The following is an 18,755-nucleotide window of genomic DNA, read 5'->3' as shown; positions in this document are numbered from 1 at the left end:
ATGATCCGTAGTCACTGTGAATCTTCGTCCCCACACGTATGGGCGCAACTTGTTCAGTCCCCACACGACCGCTAGGCACTCCTTCTGGACCGACGAATAGTTTTTCTCCCTCGGCGTCAGCTTGCGACTCAGGTACGGCGCTGGATGTCTGGTGCCTTCTCTCTCCTGTAGCAAGACGACTCCCAGCGCCAGGTCCGACGCATCTGTAGCCACGATGAATGGTTTCTCATAGTCTGGTGCTATTAATATGGGTCCTTGGCACAAGGCTTGCTTCAGCAGATCAAAAGCCTTCTGACATTCATCCGTCCATACCACACGCTCAGAACACTTCTTCTTTGTTAATTCATGCAAGGGGGTTGCTATTTCCCCAAAATTTCTCACAAACTTCCTATAAAATCCAGCCGCACCCAGAAATGCCCTTACTTGTTTTTTGGTTAAGGGGATCGGCCACGCTTGTATTGCCTCCACCTTGCTCCATAAGGGGGTGATTTTCCCACTCCCCACCTTATGTCCTAAATAGATTACTTCCTTTAGTCCAAACTGGCATTTCTTAGCTTTTATTGTGAGGCCTGCTTTTCTTAAGGCCTCCAATACTGTTGTCAGGTATTGGACATGCTCAGGCACCGACTTGCTAAAAATGGCCACGTCATCGATATAGGCCACTGCAAAATCTGACATGCCTCGCAACACAGTATTGATTAGCCTCTGAAATGAACTTGGTGAGTTCCTTAGTCCCATGGGTAAGGTCACAAACTCATATAACCCATCTGGTGTACTGAAGGCAGTTTTGGCTCTGGATTGCTCGTCTAGTTCCATTTGCCAAAATCCTTTACAGAGATCTAGTGTAGAGATAATGGTTGCTGCCCCTAATAACTCTAACATTGCGTCTACCCTAGGCATAGGATACGCATCTGGGACAGTAATTTTATTGATTAGCCGATAATCAATGCAAAACCTTGTCGTTCCATCTTTTTTCGGAACCAGGACAATACTTGAGGCCCAGGGACTGATGGATTCCCTGATCACTCCTAATTCCAGCATATCTTCCACCTCCTTTTTGATCTCATTCAAAACTTTCCCATTCACACGGTACAGAACAGATCTGATTGGGGCATGATCTCCAGTATCAATGGAATGTATAACTATACTGGTTCGGCCAGGTTTGTTGCTAAAGAGATTCCTATAGGTTTTCAAAACTCTCAGAATCTCCTCTTTTACTTCCTCCTTCACCTCCTCTGACCATTCCACTTGATCTACCCCTCCTTTGTCTTTGCTTTCCTGTACCAAATCTGGAAGTTCAGGCCCACTTCCCTCAGGGAATAAGGTAACTTGCAACACCTGTGCATCCCTGGTATGGTAAGGCTTCAACATATTTACATGAACCACTTTGCTTTTGTTTAATTGGTCTGTGGTAATTACATACGTCACTGTGTCAAGCCTTTCTCTGATGGTATATGGTCCTTCCCAGTTAGCCTGTAATTTGTCATGTTTCCTGGGTATGAACGCCATAACCATATCTCCCACATCATACACACATTCCCTGGCTGTTCTGTCATACCAGTAACGTTGCTTCTCCTGTGCTTGACTCAAATTCTTTTCCACCACCTCCATCATTGATGTTAATTTATTGCGGAATTCCAATACAAAATCTACTACAGATGTTTTGTACTCTCCCAGGGTTCCTTCCCATGAATTTTTTAATAGTTCCAAAGGTCCCCTCACTTTTCTAGTGAACATGAGTTCAAAGGGTGAGAAGCCTGTTGACTCCTGAGGGACTTCTCTGTATGCAAATAAGAAGCATCCGAACCGTTCATCCCAGTCTTGTGGGTGATCTTGAACATAGCTTCTGATCATGCCCTTCAAAACGCCATTGAATCTCTCTGTTAACCCATTAGTGGCGGGATGGTAAGTAGTGGTCTTTAGATGTTTTAGACCACAACATTTCCACATACATTGCATCACTTCTCCCATGAATACACTGCCTTGATCCGTCAGCACTTCATGAGGGAAACCCAGCCTCATAAAGATTTTTAATAAAGCCTCTGCCACTACAGGGTCTTCCACGGATCTTAGTGCTTCTGCGTCTGGGTACCTGGTGGCAAAATCCACCACCACCACTAGATTTTTCTTGCCATGCCTTGTGGGTTTGGAAAAAGGGCCCACCAAATCTATTCCCACTCTATAAAAGGATTGTCCAATTATGGGAAGGGGCTTTAAGGGTGCCTTAGTCTTTACTCCACTTTTTCCCACCTTTTGGCATATTCCACAAGATAGACAATGTTGTTTTACATCTTTGGAGATGTTTGGCCAATAATAGTGTGCCGCCAATCTCCTCTTGGTCTTTTTTATTCCCAGATGTCCTGCACATGGGACATCGTGGGCTACCTCTAGCAATCTGGTTCTGTATTTGCTAGGTACTATTAATTGCTTCACTGGTTCACATTCATCCTTTCTCTCAGCAGGCATCCACAATCTATATAAAATCCCATTCTCACACACAACTTGATTCCTCAGTTTGTCAGTGAAAGGAATCTGTTGGGTCAGAGCTTGTTCCTTTATCTGCTTCAAACTTATATCTTTATGCAGCTCTTCCCTGAATTGCTCTGCTTCTTTCCCAGAGACCACTTGATACAGTTTGTCTCCTTCAGCAGGCCTGCTAGTGGTTGCTATGGTGACCTGAGGCTGGTTAACAGATTCCACCCTGTTTGTTTCAGCCCCCCTTAATATGGCTTCTTTTTCTCTGCCAATTTGCTGTCTGGTCACTACATAGATCTTTCCTTGGGCGCCCATTACATCCCTTCCCAGTATTACTGGTTCTTGTTGCTGGGCATTAATGCCTACTTTATATCGGCCCTCTCGGCCTCTCCAAGTCATATCCACCAGGGCCACAGGCAAACTTTCTGGTTGACCCCTCACTCCTTGGATAGTCACAGTTTCCTGAGGTAATATTACCTCAGATTTTATTAAATCTGGCCTCAGTAATGTCTGAGCGGCACCAGTATCAAGCAATGCCCAATAATTTGCCCCTTGTACACTCACTTCCTCTCTCAGACTTGAATCAAGGTCTGTTACTTCTGTCCAGTTTATCTGGCAAAACTGAACCTTTTTCGCTGTTTCTAAAGCCTTGGGCTCTGTTTTCACTGCCCTTGTCTGAGCAGGATTACTACTGGGGTTGGCAACCTCACATTGAAAACGTAGGTGCCCCGGTCTACCACATTTGTAGCATAATTTCTCCTCACTTTTAGGGTACACAGATCCACTCTGGGGTGTCCTGTGCCCTTCAGATTTTACTGGAGGACTCACTCTCTGTGGTACCACATCCCTTCTGCCAGCGTTATATGGTCTGGGTTTAAAATCTCTTGATGTTTTCCCCCCCCAGCCAGTTCTGTTGGAGGCGAAGTGATCCGCCATCTCTGCGGCCTCCTGCACCGATGTAGGGGAACGGTCTTTGACCAGGAGCCTTATTTCTGGTGGTAACTGATGGTATATTTGATCCAATATCATGAGGTTTTTCACCTCCTCCACAGACTGAGCTTTTGCACTTGTCAGCCATTTCCCAAATATGTCCATCAGTTTTGCCCCCAGCTCCACGAAAGACCTCCCTGTCTGTATCTGGCAGTTTCTGAAAAGCTTTCTAAAATAATCAGGCCCCAGTCTGAATCTTTTAAACACTGCTTCTTTGAATTCAGCATAGGTGACGGGCCTGTCTGAGGGGAAATATTGGTATACCTCAGCCAATTCCCCTTTAATCAGGTTTGATAAATACTGCATGTATTTATCTTCATGTAGCCCCCACAACTGAGCTGCTTTTTCAAAGGTGCTGAGGTAAATTTGAAGATCTTGACCAGGCTCATAGACAGCAAAGTCCTTTGGAGTAATTTTTATTTTTGCTCCATCTCTGTCCTTTCTTGTTTCATCAGAATGAAACTTCTCTCTTTCAAATTTTAACTTTTCTACTTGTAATTCAGCATCCACTGCTCGTTGCTTCTCCCTCTCCTCAAACCCCATTCTCATTCTCTCAGTTTCCATCTTCAACTTCTCAGCTTCCATCCTCAATCTCTCAGCTTCCAACTCCCTCTGCTTGTCTTTTTCCTCAGCCTCCCATCTTAACTTCTCTCTCAAGTACTCTATATAAGCGGGATTGCTGAAATATCCTTCTGGGGTCTCTTCTCTGACAGGTTGTTTTTGCTGGGCAGTAGCAAATCCTATAAGTGCTACCCTCAATTCATCTACCCCTTTACCCTCGTGAGGTAAATTGAATGTTATGCACTTCTCCACCAGCTCCTCTCTTTTCATTTTTATGTATTCAGCCATGGTGTTTGAGTTCACTCACTCTTTGCCACACACTCTTTGCCAGTCACTCTCACAAGTAATCTTGTTTTGTTATTTCTGTTTGCCACACAACTATTAGGGATTGTCTAGTATTCGTATCTCACTGCTACAGCCAACACCTGTGACGTAGTCTCCTTTGTCACCACGTGTCTTTGGGACTCTCTTTGGTTCGTATCTGGATTCTCTGTTGTTCGTATCCCACCGGTACTGCCACCACATGTGATGCGTCCTTCCCTGGCTCTCCCTGTCAGGTTCCTACCTGCTCGTGGTTACCGCCTGTCACTAGGCACCACCAGGGACTCCACCAGTCCGGACCGCTCTCTCTTATGGTTTCTCTCCCCGCTCTAGCACAGATCTCAACAGATCCCCCTGCTAGGCAACCACCAGTAACGTCCCAATACTAGTATTCCCAGAGACTCTGAATACTGGTATTGTTATTCTCTTCACCGCTGCCACCATTTGTTACAGTTCCTCTTCAGCCTTGGTCATTACCTTACCCTCCCTTCTGGTCTGTGAATCCCCAGCCAAGGATCAGGCCTTTGGTAAACCAAATTAAGTATTTATTACAGATAACAAAGCTAACAAGATTAACAAGATTTCTTCTTAAAGCACATAAGCATATGGTTTTACTCAATACTAATCCGAACTCCACCTCCCTCCTTCTCCACTCTCTCCTGTCAAACAACTCTCTAAACCCCACCAAGCAACCCACTCAGTTCTCTTCTCCCCCCTGATTCCACTCTCACTCTTCCTTTTATACATTCCTCCATTTTAAACACTCAGCCAATCATCTCGCATTCTACTGCCCATTCACTCCCCCTCCTCTTTCACTCCACTTACCATGTATCTTCTAAAACAACAGCACTTACCATATATACATTAATATAGGAACATCACAGCCTCTTTCTCAGATATGTTGAGCTAAACCTGTTAAAAACTATATTGTCCCTGGATAAGTTCTGTATTCATTTTTTTCTCCTCTTGCCCCCTGCACAGCTGAAGAAGTCCAGTAAGGAGCCCAACCCCATGGTACAACTCTCCATCCAAGATGTCACCCGTGAGAGCAGGGTAAGGGCTTTGTTTAATTCATTCTTGTATGTTAGTCATGCCTTACTGGACACCTCCAGGTGTAACCATTTGAGGGTGTGTGTGAGAGAGAGAAATGGGGTGTATATAACAGTCAGAAGCAATGTTAAGGTGTCTGGCAAGTTTTAATCTCCCCTTCCTTCAGTATTGTTCAGTTCAGTTCAGTTTAGTTTATTGTGGTCAAGGACCCAAATACCTTCAGTATTGTTGTATCATAGGCTGGAGAGGAGGGGTGTGTGTGTGTGTAAGTTTTGACTGTTGCCTCCATTTCTTCTGACAACAGACACTTCAGAATGGCAGTTGCTTACTGGAGGGGTTCTCAGGCAGAGTGGTGGATGGGTGCCTGGGTGACTATAATAGTTTCAGGAAGAGCCAATGTGGTATAATGGTTAGAGTGTCAGACTATGACCAGGTTCGAATCCCCACTCAACCACGAAGCTCTCTGAGTGACTTTGGGCTAGTCACTGTCCCTCAGCCTAGCCCACTTCACGGGGTTGTTGTGAGAATTAAATGGAGAGGGGAGAACCATGTATGCAACTTTGAGCTCCTTGGAGGAAAGGTGGGACATAAATGTAATAAATAAATAAATAAGTCTGTCATTTGGCTGCTTGATGTTCCACAGAAGTGGGTGCCATTTCTGTCTCTACCTCTAGAGAGCACTAGTGCATCACTGCCATTCACTTTCCTCCCTTCCGCCACCCTTTTTTTACACTGTCAGGTTGTGTATAGCACTGTCTCCCCTGTCTGGGATGATGCCTTCCGTTTCTTCCTGCAAGACCCAACCACCGAGGATATTGATATACAGGTAGGCTTTCCCACCTATTCAGGACATCTTCCATCTTTCTGCCTACACAGGCAGCAGTAAAACCTCTTTTCTCACCTGTTTCAGGTCAAAGACGACAACCGTCAGACCACCCTGGGCTCCCTCACGATTCACCTGTCCCGCCTTTTGAGTGCTGACAATCTGACTCTTGACCAGTGGTTCCAGCTGGAGAACTCTGGACTTAACAGCCGCATCTACATGAAACTCGTGATGCGGGTAAAACACTTGGGGACTGGGACTGTAGAAACTTATTGTGCCTCTGATGATGAGGGCAACTGTGATGATATTAATTATCTTCTCCCCGTTCTATTCCAGCTCAACAATTACTGCTCAATGTCCTTTATAAAAAAATAGAGTGAAGCAACGTTTTGAACTCCTCCTTCAAGAAAGGAGAAGGAAAAAACGCACAATGGCCCTAACTGGTTCTACGGGCTGGCCATTTTGAATTGGGCTAGAGGCCAGGTAGCTTTCTTTCCCTGCCCCCATTGCTTTGCCAATAAGTAAATGTGGAATAGCAGTTACTGGGGAGCATGAGTAGGCAGAGTGCCTCTGTGCTCATGCCCTGCTTGTGGGCTTACCATAGCCACCTGGCTGGTCACTGTGGGAACAGGATACTGGCCTAGATGGGTCATTAGCCTGATCCAGCAGGACTCTTCTAATGTTCATACATTATGTTCTTAAGTTGAGCCCATTCTCTGCTTCTCCTGTATACCAAAAAAGTGTCTGTTTGGGGTAGAAAGGAGGGAGACAAAAGAAATATTTTCCTCTTGCAAAATCCTGATTTTAGTCTTCCTTTGAGCTGGAAGCAGGGATGGATATCCTGTGGCCCACCAGATGTTGTTAGACACCAACTCCCATCAGCCCCAGCCAGCATGGTCAATGGTCAGGGGTGATAGAAGTGGCCATCCAGCAACATCTAGAGGGCAATAGAGGAGTAAGAAGGGAATCTCCTCTTATGCTTACACACATATAGTTTGGGGCTACTCAACATGGAGTATTAAACACTAGTGGAGTATCAGGGCAAAGCTACATCTGACATGGGAGATCTGTGAGTGAATCTCCAATTGCTTTTTCTTCTTCTAAAAACAGCTGTTCACTGTTGACTGTACACACCTTAAGTGGGAAAAAATGACTCCATCGTCCATGGAATGTTGGCGGAGGTGCCGCATGCTAGGGACGTACTACTATATGTGGTGGTCCTGCCCAGTGGTACACTCTTTCTGGACTACAAGAAATTTCAGCTATGATTTCACAAATTGTCCCTTCTCCACTGCAATTAGCTGTGGTATTTCTGTTCACGGGACATTTGCAACAAGTACTGTATAAACCATTAATTACATTTTTATTGTTAGCTGTAAAATTGGATATTGCCCAGCACTGGAATCACAGCGCTCTGTTCATGTTGACAAAAATTTGAAATGTGGTCCTGTTAGAGAAATTGAGTCAGCAAAACAGACTAAGCAGAGGAGGATTAAATCAGATACATTTATTGAATTCTGGTAGCCCTTGTTATTATATACCAACAGCGAAGAATGCATTATTCACATGCCAGCTAATCACCTGTCTTGTTGGACAGGTTTAATCCAAGGATGCTGAACCTCGTAATATTAGAGATTTATAATCTACATATGAGAATTATGTGTTCTCTTTATGGTAGCTTTGTGTATTTTTTCTTTTTTTCCTCTTTTCGTTGCCCTTTCATGTTACCACCGTTAGTGTTAGTTTGTACATTTTTACATTAAAATGTATTAAAAGAAGCTGTTCAAGTGAGTATTTCCCCTGCAGTCCTTTCCCATTCTTCACTGATTATCCAGTGGAAATCTCACATGCAGGATCTGTTACTAGCCACAGACAGGGAGACTTCCAGGCGAGATTGTATGTTTTGCCTCTTCAAAGCTAATAGCCTTTTAGGGGAGGCAATATAACTCAGGGGAAAAAGTGAACCCTCTCTTATGCCATAGACCCAGTCCAAATCTTGCTCACTCACCCACACATGCACAATAAAAACATTATTAGAAGATCCAATAATGGTCTCCCACCGTACACAGTTTGGACTTCAATTTCATGGCAATTATGTTTGTCTCCTGTTGGTTAAAGTTGGACATGTGAAATGGCAGGGCTGTACAGTGTACCCTTCCTGCCATTGTATGAGGGTATTTGGCCTTTGGTCTTAGAGGCCTGGATTCAGAACCAGCCTGGCTATTCAGGCAACCCAATTGAATCTGTAGGATAAGATACTGCTCTGGGGTCCCTTGCAAAGTGAAAGATCTGGGGTGCAACTTTCAGTTCTTATACAGCCAGAGAGGATCTACAGGTGGCACACCAGCTTCCCTTCATACATTGTGTGCTGGTCCACCATAACCTGTGACAAGTAAAGTGAATATCCTGCAGTCATGTATGTACAGTAACCAGGAGGCTCCAGAGCAGAAACCAGTTGAGGACAAGTTGTCGAGCCAGGAAGCAGAGGATTAATGCCGGGGGTTAAACTGGGCATGTGCCAAGTTCAGCTACTACCAAAGAGCAGGCAGCAAGGCTCCTGGAGTTTTCCTGAGGGGCTTCAAGATCAGAGTCAGGCAAGGTTTGCTAGGAGCTGAGACAACACGTTGCAGGAGATTCCTGGAGGTGCCTTTTGGATCAGCAGCAATGCTGCTGCTTGTCTTTGGCCAGCTCTGTCCACTGGCCAAGTAGGCTGGCAGGGCTCTCACTGCTAATGGGTGGAAAACATTGCAGCCCTGCAGTTGTGTTCAGTCCCCTTCCTTAAACAGGCCAATGCTTTCTAACTGTCCTGGCTCAGCTTCCTAAGCTGATGATTCACTGTATGCCATTATTTCTGTAGATCTTGTATCTGGATGCCCCAGAGGTTTGCTTCAACACCCGGCCATGTCCTCCAGGACATCTGAATGTCACTGAGGGTGCTCACATTGGAAGCAGTGTTGACAAGTCTCCTCGGCCTATCAAGGCCAGCCCAGATGCTGAATTTGGCACTGAGGTAAGGCCTCCTCCTAGAAAAAGCTGACGTTGCTTGAGTAGCAGCCATGCTAGACCAGATGGAGTACTCAGTAATTATATCATTATTGTTTTTTATATTGCTAGCCTGCCCTTCATTGATTGAACAATCCCGGGGTGGGTTACATATAAAATTGTAAAACGGTACAGAAAAGTTAATAAAATCAGCAACAACAGACAGAAGTATCAAAATTAAGACAAATACTCCATTCAGAAACACTAAAACCATCTTAATAATAATACTGTAGAAGTCTCATCAGTTAACAGTTCAGCTTATTACAGAAGCCTGGGTGAAGAAGTACATTTTCATCTGGTGACAACATAGAATAAAGATTCGGGACTCTTCTAAATAACCCATTCAAATTGTTTTTGTTCTTTACTTATATATTTCGAAGATATAAAAGAAAAAAGGCACAAGTCCTAGATTTTTAACTTTACGTCTAGCTTGGCTCTTTTTGGATTTGACCAAATTCTTTTTGATTATAGCAAAACTAAAATGCGTAAGAGAAGCTAGCATTCTAACCTCTAATCTAAATTGATTCTACCCCCCCACTCTTGTGCTGAAAAAATGTTGTGATGCTGCAGGAAAAAAACAGGATGGTTTGGGAAACCCAGAGAAACTAGACAGAGACCCATTGCAGTGTATGATGATGACTGTAGTTCTGTCAAGCAAATTATTCTTTCTGTCACCTAATTTTGCCCTCAGAGTGTGATTCGCATTCATCTGCTGGAAGCTGAGAATCTCATTGCCAAGGATAACTTCATGGGTGGGATGATCAAGGGCAAATCAGATCCTTATGTTAAAGTACGCTTGGGGGGCCAGAAGTTCCGCAGCCGCGTCATCAAAGAGGAGCTCAACCCCCACTGGAGTGAAATCTATGAGGTAAGAACACACACACACTCACACTGTATCAACTTTGCTCTGCTGGACTTTCCAATCTTGTTTAACAACAAATGGTGGGTTTAACTGGGTATTGTTTTGCATAGGAGACAAATAATTCTAATTGAAGCAGGACTGATACAATATCTGATAACCTGCAGTGTGCCTGACCCTGAGGTGCCTTTCCTGCAGTACATATGGATGCCAGATGATTGGGTACACATCTGAGAATAATTTAAACGACACAGATTATGGAAAAGCCTAACATGGTCTGTTCCGGTTTTTACCTTGTTTCTGTACAGAGCACAGATGGAGAACCTGTGGAGGTGGAGTTCGATGTTGTTGGGACTCCCAGCTCCCATCAGCCCCAGCCTGCATGGCTGGTGGTCAGGGATGAAGGGAACTGTAGTCTAGCAACATCTAGAAGGCCACAGGTTCCCCACCCTTGATATAGAGTATGTGCTTAGTGCCAGTTAGTTTAAAAATATTTCATATCTGTCTATCAATGACATACGTGGACATTCATATAGAAGTTTCCACATCACCAAGAGACTTTCTCTCACAGCCCAGGTGGAGCCTTTGGGACATTTTTTCTGAAATGGCCCCAGATTGGGGGGCGATAGAGACTAAATGCAGCTATGTAGGACAGAATTCCTCCACTAACATCCCAATATAGACTTTTCAGTCACCGCATAGGATTCTCTGCTATTTGTATGCCAAAAATACTGAAAAATGCCATGCCACTTAAAGGATGCATTGTAAAACCAGATGTCTTTAACCCCCCCACCCCCCAAAAAAAAACCAAATCCAAATAGTACGTCAAATCTGGAAAAATCAGTATTGTATGTCTCTAATGATTTGCAAAGTTCCATATGCGTGCAGCTTCCATGTGCAATGTGCCACGGGTAGCCTGAAGTGAAATATTTTGGCACTGAGCTCCTGTACACATTCCTGCCAAATCCCACTACTTCCTGGAGTCAAACATAGAAAGCAATAGTCCCAAGTATACGTCTTTCATCTTTTGTCCCCTGGAGGATCTATGTCTGTCACCATAAATCATAAAGATACAGATAGCAACAGATAGATAAAAAACAGTATCTTAAATATATTAATTACAATCTTCTGATATTTTATTAAATTACACATTTCCTTCTGCTATCTTTTTAGTTGGTTAAACTAACCAATTATGTGGCTGAACATGAAGCCCTCCTCTCAGAGAGGTGGGGGACAGAATCCAGGGGACCAGGTTCCCCACCCCCTCTTTCCCACTGCTGGCCTAACGCCCTAGGCTGTGTTTGCTTTCCTCCAGAGCTGAGATTTGAAAACCTTGGCTTTCACTCCTAATCTGCTAAGGCCCTTCCCTAAATCTGAGCCACTGGTTTGTGTATACTATGACCCACTTTGCTCTATTCCCCAGGTCGTTGTGAATAATGTTCCTGGGCAAGAGGTGGAGTTCGACTTATATGACAAAGATGTTGACAAGGATGACTTCCTGGGAAGGTAAGTCTGGAGGGAGGAAAAAATGAAATTGAATGAAATGATTGTTTATTTCATGGAGTGATTTTCTTGCTCACCTCTCCCTCAACTTCCACCCTTCAGGTGTAGGATCCCTCTGAGACGAGTGCTAAGCAGCAAGTTTGTTGTTGAGGTAAGATGAATCTGCCAATGGCGTTGGAAAGGGCCTGGAGGAGACGGCAACATGTGCCTATGCTGGTCTAACCCCCTCCTTTTGGTTTCAGTGGCTCCCCCTAGAGGATGTGAAATCAGGACGGCTCCATGTGAAGCTGGAGTGCCTGCCCCCCACGCCCAGTGCTGCTGAACTGGAGCAGGTAATGGGGGGGGGTCATTGGGAAAGCTGGGCAGCTATGGGGCTGACTGGGAAGGAAGGCTGGGATTGTTCATTTCTAAAGCAGCTGACATTACCAGAAACTATGCAAACATTAGATACAGCGGATGTTCTCCCCACAGACTTCCAGTTTAGGGCTAGGCCATTCCACACTGAAAGGAGAGCTTCTCTTCAACTTGTCCACTGAAAGGGAATTGTGCTGGACTGGGCCCTGCTCTTTGTTTGTTTTTTAAATCTTTACTCCCAGTGGAAAAAGTCTTCTTTTTGTGCTTGTTTCACAAGAAGTAGAACTTTGCAAAGAAAATTGAGGGAGGGGGCAGGATGCTTTTTCATATCTTCGGAACACGGGGCTCATTGCTGAGAAGATTCCAGCCTGGCAGGGCTTCCTGGAGTGACCATGTGATGTCTCATGGCCACTTGAGGAAGTTTTGCCAGGATGGATCTTGTCAGCTACGAGCCCCATACCTCTATGAAGGAGTTTGGGGCTTTTCTAATGTTTTAAAGGCATTGTTTTGGCTCTTGAAACTTTAGGAAGGTCCCACACTTCTTCAAAACAGTGCAGGGTTCTTTGCACACAAAAGAACAGCCTGGCAGGGCTTCCTGGAGTGACCGTGCAATGTTGCATGATCACATGGTCCACTCCAGGAACACTTCCAGGTTGGAATCTCATCAGCAAAGAGCCCTGCATTCCTGTGAACGAGTGTGGGACTTCCTTACAGTGTTTGAACTTTGAAACAAAATGAAGAGAGCCCTTGGCTATCTTACTCAATTCCTGTGTTAAGCACAACCCCCTGCCTCAAAACTTTTTTTTTTTTAAGTGAAGCGAAACCGTGTTGTCTCCTAATTCCCTCAGAGAAGCATAATTGAAACTACCCTTTCTGTCAGACTGATCAAAGAGAGATCTGGAGCTCAGACAGTTGGAAGTTGTAGGTCCAGAACGAAAGATACTAGAGCTGGGGGAGGCAACTTGGGACAGCCACATCCCATAGGTTTTCAAAGGAGGTGCATGTCAGGTCAGAGCTGCCTTCCCCAACCTGGTGCCTTCCAATCTTCCCTGACCATTGGCCATAGGGGCTGGGGCTGATGGGAGTTGAGTCCATCATCTGGAGGACAGTAGGTTGGGGAAGGTTGGGTCAGAGGAACATGAACAAGGCCTAGAGGATTCGCACTGTACCTTCTCTTGCTGCAATGGTGGTACATCTGAACAGCCTCTTAACAGCCGATTCATATGATCATTGCCTGGGATATTCCCGCTGATGGCTGCCTCTTTTAAGGCCGTCCTGTGGTGAGTCACCCACATGATGAATACAAATTACAAATTCTAATATGGTAATCATATAGTTTTGAAAATAACCTATTGACTAAAATTAATCCACCCAGTGTCTTTTTGCCTAAGTGCTGTCTGATAATGGGCTAACCTTTTGATGCTGTGCCTCATCATAGTCCTAAGTTTGTGCCCCTTTTACAGGTATTGATGGTGAACAGCTTGATCCAGACACCAAAGAGTGACGAACTGTCATCTGCTCTGCTGTCTGTCTTCGTTGACAGGGCAGCTGATGTGCCGGTGAGTGGCATTATGGACCCCGTCTCCCTCTTGGTGTTCTTAGGGCCTTTCAGAAGCCATTAGAGCTAGATAGCTCATCACTCAAAGCTTCTGATTGCCACTTGGGCAGGCTAAAGAGCTTTCTCCTTGAACTCTAGCAGAGGGCTAGCATGGAACATTGTACTGGACCTTAAAAAAGGACCCATGGGTTCATATCCCAGCTCAGTTATACACTCCAGGCCTAATTGTATGTTATGTTAAATGTGTAATGTGCAGTTTCGTCTGTGACCCCCCCCTTTAATACTAAGCAGGGGGCACCAATATACAGTGGGACTGCAGTGCATTGCTCCCCCTTCCCCCAATGCAGCAATGGTGGGCAGAGGGGGATTGCTTCAACAGTCTTAAAGCAACTGAGTGCAGTGAGGTAAGGTGGGGAAAGGGGCATGGGTGTCACTCACTTTCTCGGTGCACCCGGTTTCATATAAAGAATAGACTTCTTCCATCTCCACTTTATAAATGAACAGGGCAAGCACAAGGAGAAAAAATGCACACAGCTGTCCCTTCACATCAATTTTTATTTATTTATTAAACTTGTATACTGCCCCATAGCCGAAGCTCTCTGGGCGGTTTACAATAACGAAAAACAAATACAATTTAAAATACATCTTTTAAAACACAATTTAAAACACAATTTAAAAATTTAAAACAATATAAAACACATGCTAAAATGCCTGGGAGAAGAGGAAAGTCTTGACCTGGCGCCGAAAAGATAACAGTGTTGGTGCCAGGCGCACCTCATCAGGAAGATCGTTCCATAATTTGGGGGCCACCACTGAGAAGGCCCTCTCCCTTGTTGCCATTTTCCGAGCTTCCCTTGGAGTAGGCACCCGGAGTGGACTTGCAAAAGGCACTCGGTTTTCCCAACTCTATGAAAGCAGGAGTGTACAGAGATGCCTTGCAATTACTATGAGAAGAGCTCTACAAGGTATGCTTTGAAACAGAATGCCATACTTCTCACTTGAGCAAAACTGTTGGCCTGTGCTGGTCATTGACTGTAATAAAGATTGATTGATTGATTGATTGATTGATTGATTGATTGATTGATTGGCCTGTGTTAGGGACTGCTGTAGCTTATAGACCAGGAAGACTTCATTCTCCAGTCCAATGACAATTCGTCATGCAAATATTCCTGTTGTGGCTCTTCCTCCTCCTCCACAGTTCTGTGTAGCACTGAACTAGCAGCAATGAGGCCCCCCACAACCTGTGCTTAGGTGTGCTCAAAATACACAAGATGTCTTTGTGATAGTGCACTCCACAGACTCAACCATCTCCTCTTTCTTGCTTCCCCAGCTGCGGAAGGGTTCAAAACCCCCAAGTCCTTATGTCAGTCTCTCTGTTCGTGGTGTCTCCTACAAGACCAAGGTAAAGGCATAGGGAAGGATGTATTTCTTGAGGGAATGGGTCGTGTTGCAGTGGGTGGTAGACAATTGCTTTAGGGCAGGATGCAGGTTGGTGGCACAGGCAGACTAAGGTAACTGGCAAAGAAGGCGAGGTGAACATGTGAGGGTGAAAAGGTGCAGCAACAGGATTAGTAGATTATCTGTGTGTATGGGGGGGTGCATGTTCACCCTTATTTAAAGGGTGAGGACTTCTTTGTTGTTCTGCACCTGGAAAATGGATCTCCCCAGAGTAACTAAGCTTAAAAACCACTTGATTGTAAGCCCCAATATATGGCTTCTTTATTTATGTATTGATAATTTTTAAATTGCACAAAAAGCACCAATCAAATCAGATCTAATCCTAACTTGGTAGCTCAGAAGTATGGTACTGGGAGAATTATATACCCAGTTGATGACTGTGCTCTGCAGGCGAGGGCCTCCTGTAGATACCAACTTATCAGGAGGTCCATTCTGTACAACATAGGAAATGGACCTTTTGTGTAGTGGCGCCTACCCTGTGGAATTCCCTCCCCTTAAATATTAGACAGGCACCATCTGTTATCTTTATGGCGCCTACTGAAGACCTTCCTCTTTCAACTTTTAAGTTGAGACCTTATCCCAGTCTGAGTCTGTGCTGGAATTAGTTTTTAGATGTTTTTAAAGTTTTTTTAAAAAAGATGTTTTTATAGATGTTTTTGTTTTAATATGTTTTTAAAGATGTTTTGTTTTAATATGTATTAAAGTCTTTTGTTTTTAAGATGTTTTAGAGTGTTTTTAGTGTTTTTGTTTGCCGCCCTGGGCTCCTTCTAGGAGGAAGGGCAGGATATAAATGCAATAAATAAATAAATAAAGATTTAAGCTTGTTTGGGATTGTTTTAAAATAAGAAATATTTGAAATCCCCTTTTTAGCTATAGATGAAGGATAATAATGAATAACATTCCAATAGGTAACACACCATCAGGGTAATAATGGAAATGAGTGTTGACATAAACAGATCAACCCACAGGTGGAGTGCTCCCAGAAGAGGCTCCTAGAGCAGCTTACAAAGATTAGTAATGACAGTCTCTGCCCTCAGGCTTACAATCTAAAAGACATGACCAAAAAGAAAAAGTGGCTGGGAGGGAGGAAGAAAAAAGTAAACTCAGGCACTAGTTCTTAGTTAAATTATTATATCAAGGGGAAGAATAGCCTCATCAGTCCACTATCCTGATAATTTAATGTCAAGACAGACAGATCTAAATACAGTCTGAATTCACTCACATTTCTCTCCCTGCTTAGTGGGATTGAGTAATTTTGCTTGAGTGCCACCCTCTTCGCAGATGTCACCTTATAAACAGGTGGCTAAACTCTGACTGCGCTATATTTTCCCCCTCTCTATTTTCTAAATGTTGAAGGATTTTATCATGGCTTCTATCTATGTTCTCAGGTCTCTTCTCAGACTGTGGAGCCAGTGTGGGATGAAGCTTTCTCCTTCCTTATCAAGAGACCCCATACAGAATCTTTAGAGTTGCAGGTAGCACTCTCTCTCTCTCTCTGAAGCTAATCTCTCACTTCTCCTGCCCCACTCTTCTTCTCAGTTGAGCCTTTCCCCAAGTCAGCTGGGCTCCGAGTGCTTGCCCTCTATATTGGGGAGGGCCTTGTGGTCTCCCTGTTACATTGGGGGAATTCACAAACAGAAAAAGACAGCATTACTTTCAAGCGATGTGATTACGGCCTAGTTCACACAGCATCAGATGAGAAGGATCTGGGAGTCATCCGCTTCATTTTACAAATGGAGGATTCTATTGTTCAGCCACAAACTCGCTAGATGGCATTAGGCAAGCAAGTCACTATGTTCTTAACCTTAGCCTTCTTACTGGGTTGTTGTAAGGATTACTAAGATATGGTGGGTGACCTGCTTTGAACTCTTAACATGCACTATATAAATGTTAAGTGTTAGGATTGCTCTGTGAATAGTTTGTCTACTCCATTCATGTCACATTTTTTTTAAAAAAAAAATTACATTCTTTTCTTTCACCTGTATCTACTGTGCATAAACACAAACATAACTTTTTCAGAGCAGCAGAGTGCTCTGGAAACACCTTTACTACATTCAGAATAAGCATAACTTTAAAAATTAAAGTAATAAATGAATGGGTTCACGCATCTACTATATAATATATAGTACATACTAGGAGTACTAAATACTGTAAATGCTTGTTGTTTGTTACTCCCTATATTATTAAAGTGGGTGTTGAGCATGCACAGATGCACTTCATGCCAAAATGGGTGTGTGTGTGGGAGAGGGCCATTGCTCTTGCAGAAGGATGCTTAATGATCAGAATGACTTCCCATTGTCCCCTCATCCAAGCATCAGAAACTGGAGCAAGCCAGAACTGGAAGTAATGGTTTGCCACTTGTTTTCCTTCAACCGAGGACCAAACCTGAGAGAGGGAATTCCCCCAACATTCGAACACTTACTTAATTTGCAAGGGGAAATATCCTTGGAACTCAATTTCCTTCCCTCCATCTTTTAAGGTGCAAGGGGAACTGTCTCCTTGCAGCTTAAAGAAGAAGGAAAGGGAAAGTGGCTTTGGAAAGGGTGCATGTTCTCTGAGCCCAGTTCACCCCCCCCCCATAGGACCCTTTACACTACAATGGGAGTGCCGCTTGATAAGTTCGAATAATTGCAAGGTAAGAAAGGGATTGTTCTCAGGCACTCTTTGTGTGTGACTCTAATTCACCCTGCCTACTTCACCTGTGAAATTTTGTTGGGTCCTCCCGTTTGTCATTCCTGCAGGTGAAGGATGATGGGCGTATCCTGGGTAGCCTGTCCCTCCCACTTTCACAGCTGCTGGCAGCAGAGGGGCTTGTCCTTGACCGTTGGTTCCAACTCGGCAATTCTGGGCCTGCCATCCAGGTCCTGATGCGAGTCCAACTTGGGGTAAGTGGAGTTGTGGGGAGCAGTCACACTGGGTTTCACTGTTTACAGGCTCTGACTGCCTTGCCCCTATTCCCACAGATTCTGATCTCTCAGCACTCTGGGGTGGAGGCTCTTCGTACTGTGACAGGTGAAGAGAATGAGGAGGGCTCCCAGAAGGGATCAGAGACAGAGCTGTATATCAGGGAGGATGGAGACTCTGGTTCCACACAAGAGCTGCGCCAGCGCCTGCCACATGCCAACAGGTAAGGAAGGCTATGCTGTGGGATGTGGAACCCAGCATACAATTTGATCCTGAATAGCAGAGCCTTGGGGCTTTTCCACAGGGTCTTGTTTTTGCACAATAAAATTGCACTCATTAGTCTAGAAGTGGTCCTTCAGATGTTGCTGGACAACAGCTCCCAACATCCCTGACAATTGGCTGTGTTGGCTGAGGCTGATGGACGTTGGAGTCTAACAATATCAGGAGGGCCACAGATTCCCTATCCCTATGTTTGTTCATTCTTGCACAAGGTTAATATACCTTCACTTTATCCTAGTGCCTCTGTTGCAAAGATACCACATTTCCTGAACTTTCCAAGTATTTTGCATTTTCTTTCCTCAGACAAAGCATTGATTGTATTTTCATTATCCCATGGAAGGTGGCTGGCCACCTATTCCATCTTGTATGTGACATGAATGATACCGAGTAATTTGAACACTCACCATAACTAATGGCATTTAATACCTTTTAAGCATTTATTTAATACCAACAAAGGGTGTATCAGTAAGATAGGCCTACTAGGGTCACTGAATCACTTTCCTGATAGGCTGTCTCTTTCCTCCTCCCCATCTGATCACCTGACTCCTGAGCTCTGTCTTCTCTACTTGCCCCGCTTT

General features: G+C 44.3%; 1 protein-coding gene across 2 annotated transcripts in view; it reads left to right on the top strand.

The window, feature by feature from the left end:
* ESYT1 (extended synaptotagmin 1) overlaps nt 1-18,755 on the top strand; it is a 71,089-nt gene that overhangs the window by 43,808 nt on the left and 8,526 nt on the right. For both annotated transcript variants that reach the window (XM_061614745.1, XM_061614744.1), the window contains exons 14-26: nt 5,329-5,400; nt 6,137-6,223; nt 6,308-6,457; nt 9,078-9,230; nt 9,954-10,130; nt 11,545-11,627; nt 11,727-11,775; nt 11,867-11,956; nt 13,442-13,537; nt 14,867-14,938; nt 16,383-16,469; nt 17,736-17,879; nt 17,958-18,121. In XM_061614745.1, coding sequence (XP_061470729.1) covers nt 5,329-5,400; nt 6,137-6,223; nt 6,308-6,457; nt 9,078-9,230; nt 9,954-10,130; nt 11,545-11,627; nt 11,727-11,775; nt 11,867-11,956; nt 13,442-13,537; nt 14,867-14,938; nt 16,383-16,469; nt 17,736-17,879; nt 17,958-18,121 — 1,424 coding nt within the window. The remainder of the gene's footprint in view (nt 1-5,328; nt 5,401-6,136; nt 6,224-6,307; nt 6,458-9,077; nt 9,231-9,953; nt 10,131-11,544; nt 11,628-11,726; nt 11,776-11,866; nt 11,957-13,441; nt 13,538-14,866; nt 14,939-16,382; nt 16,470-17,735; nt 17,880-17,957; nt 18,122-18,755) is intronic.

Source organism: Rhineura floridana, chromosome 3 (assembly GCF_030035675.1).
Source record: "Rhineura floridana isolate rRhiFlo1 chromosome 3, rRhiFlo1.hap2, whole genome shotgun sequence".
Classification (NCBI taxonomy): domain Eukaryota; kingdom Metazoa; phylum Chordata; class Lepidosauria; order Squamata; family Rhineuridae; genus Rhineura; species Rhineura floridana.
The sequence above is the reverse complement of the archived record's forward strand: the minus strand, read 5'-3'. Positions and strand labels throughout refer to the sequence as shown.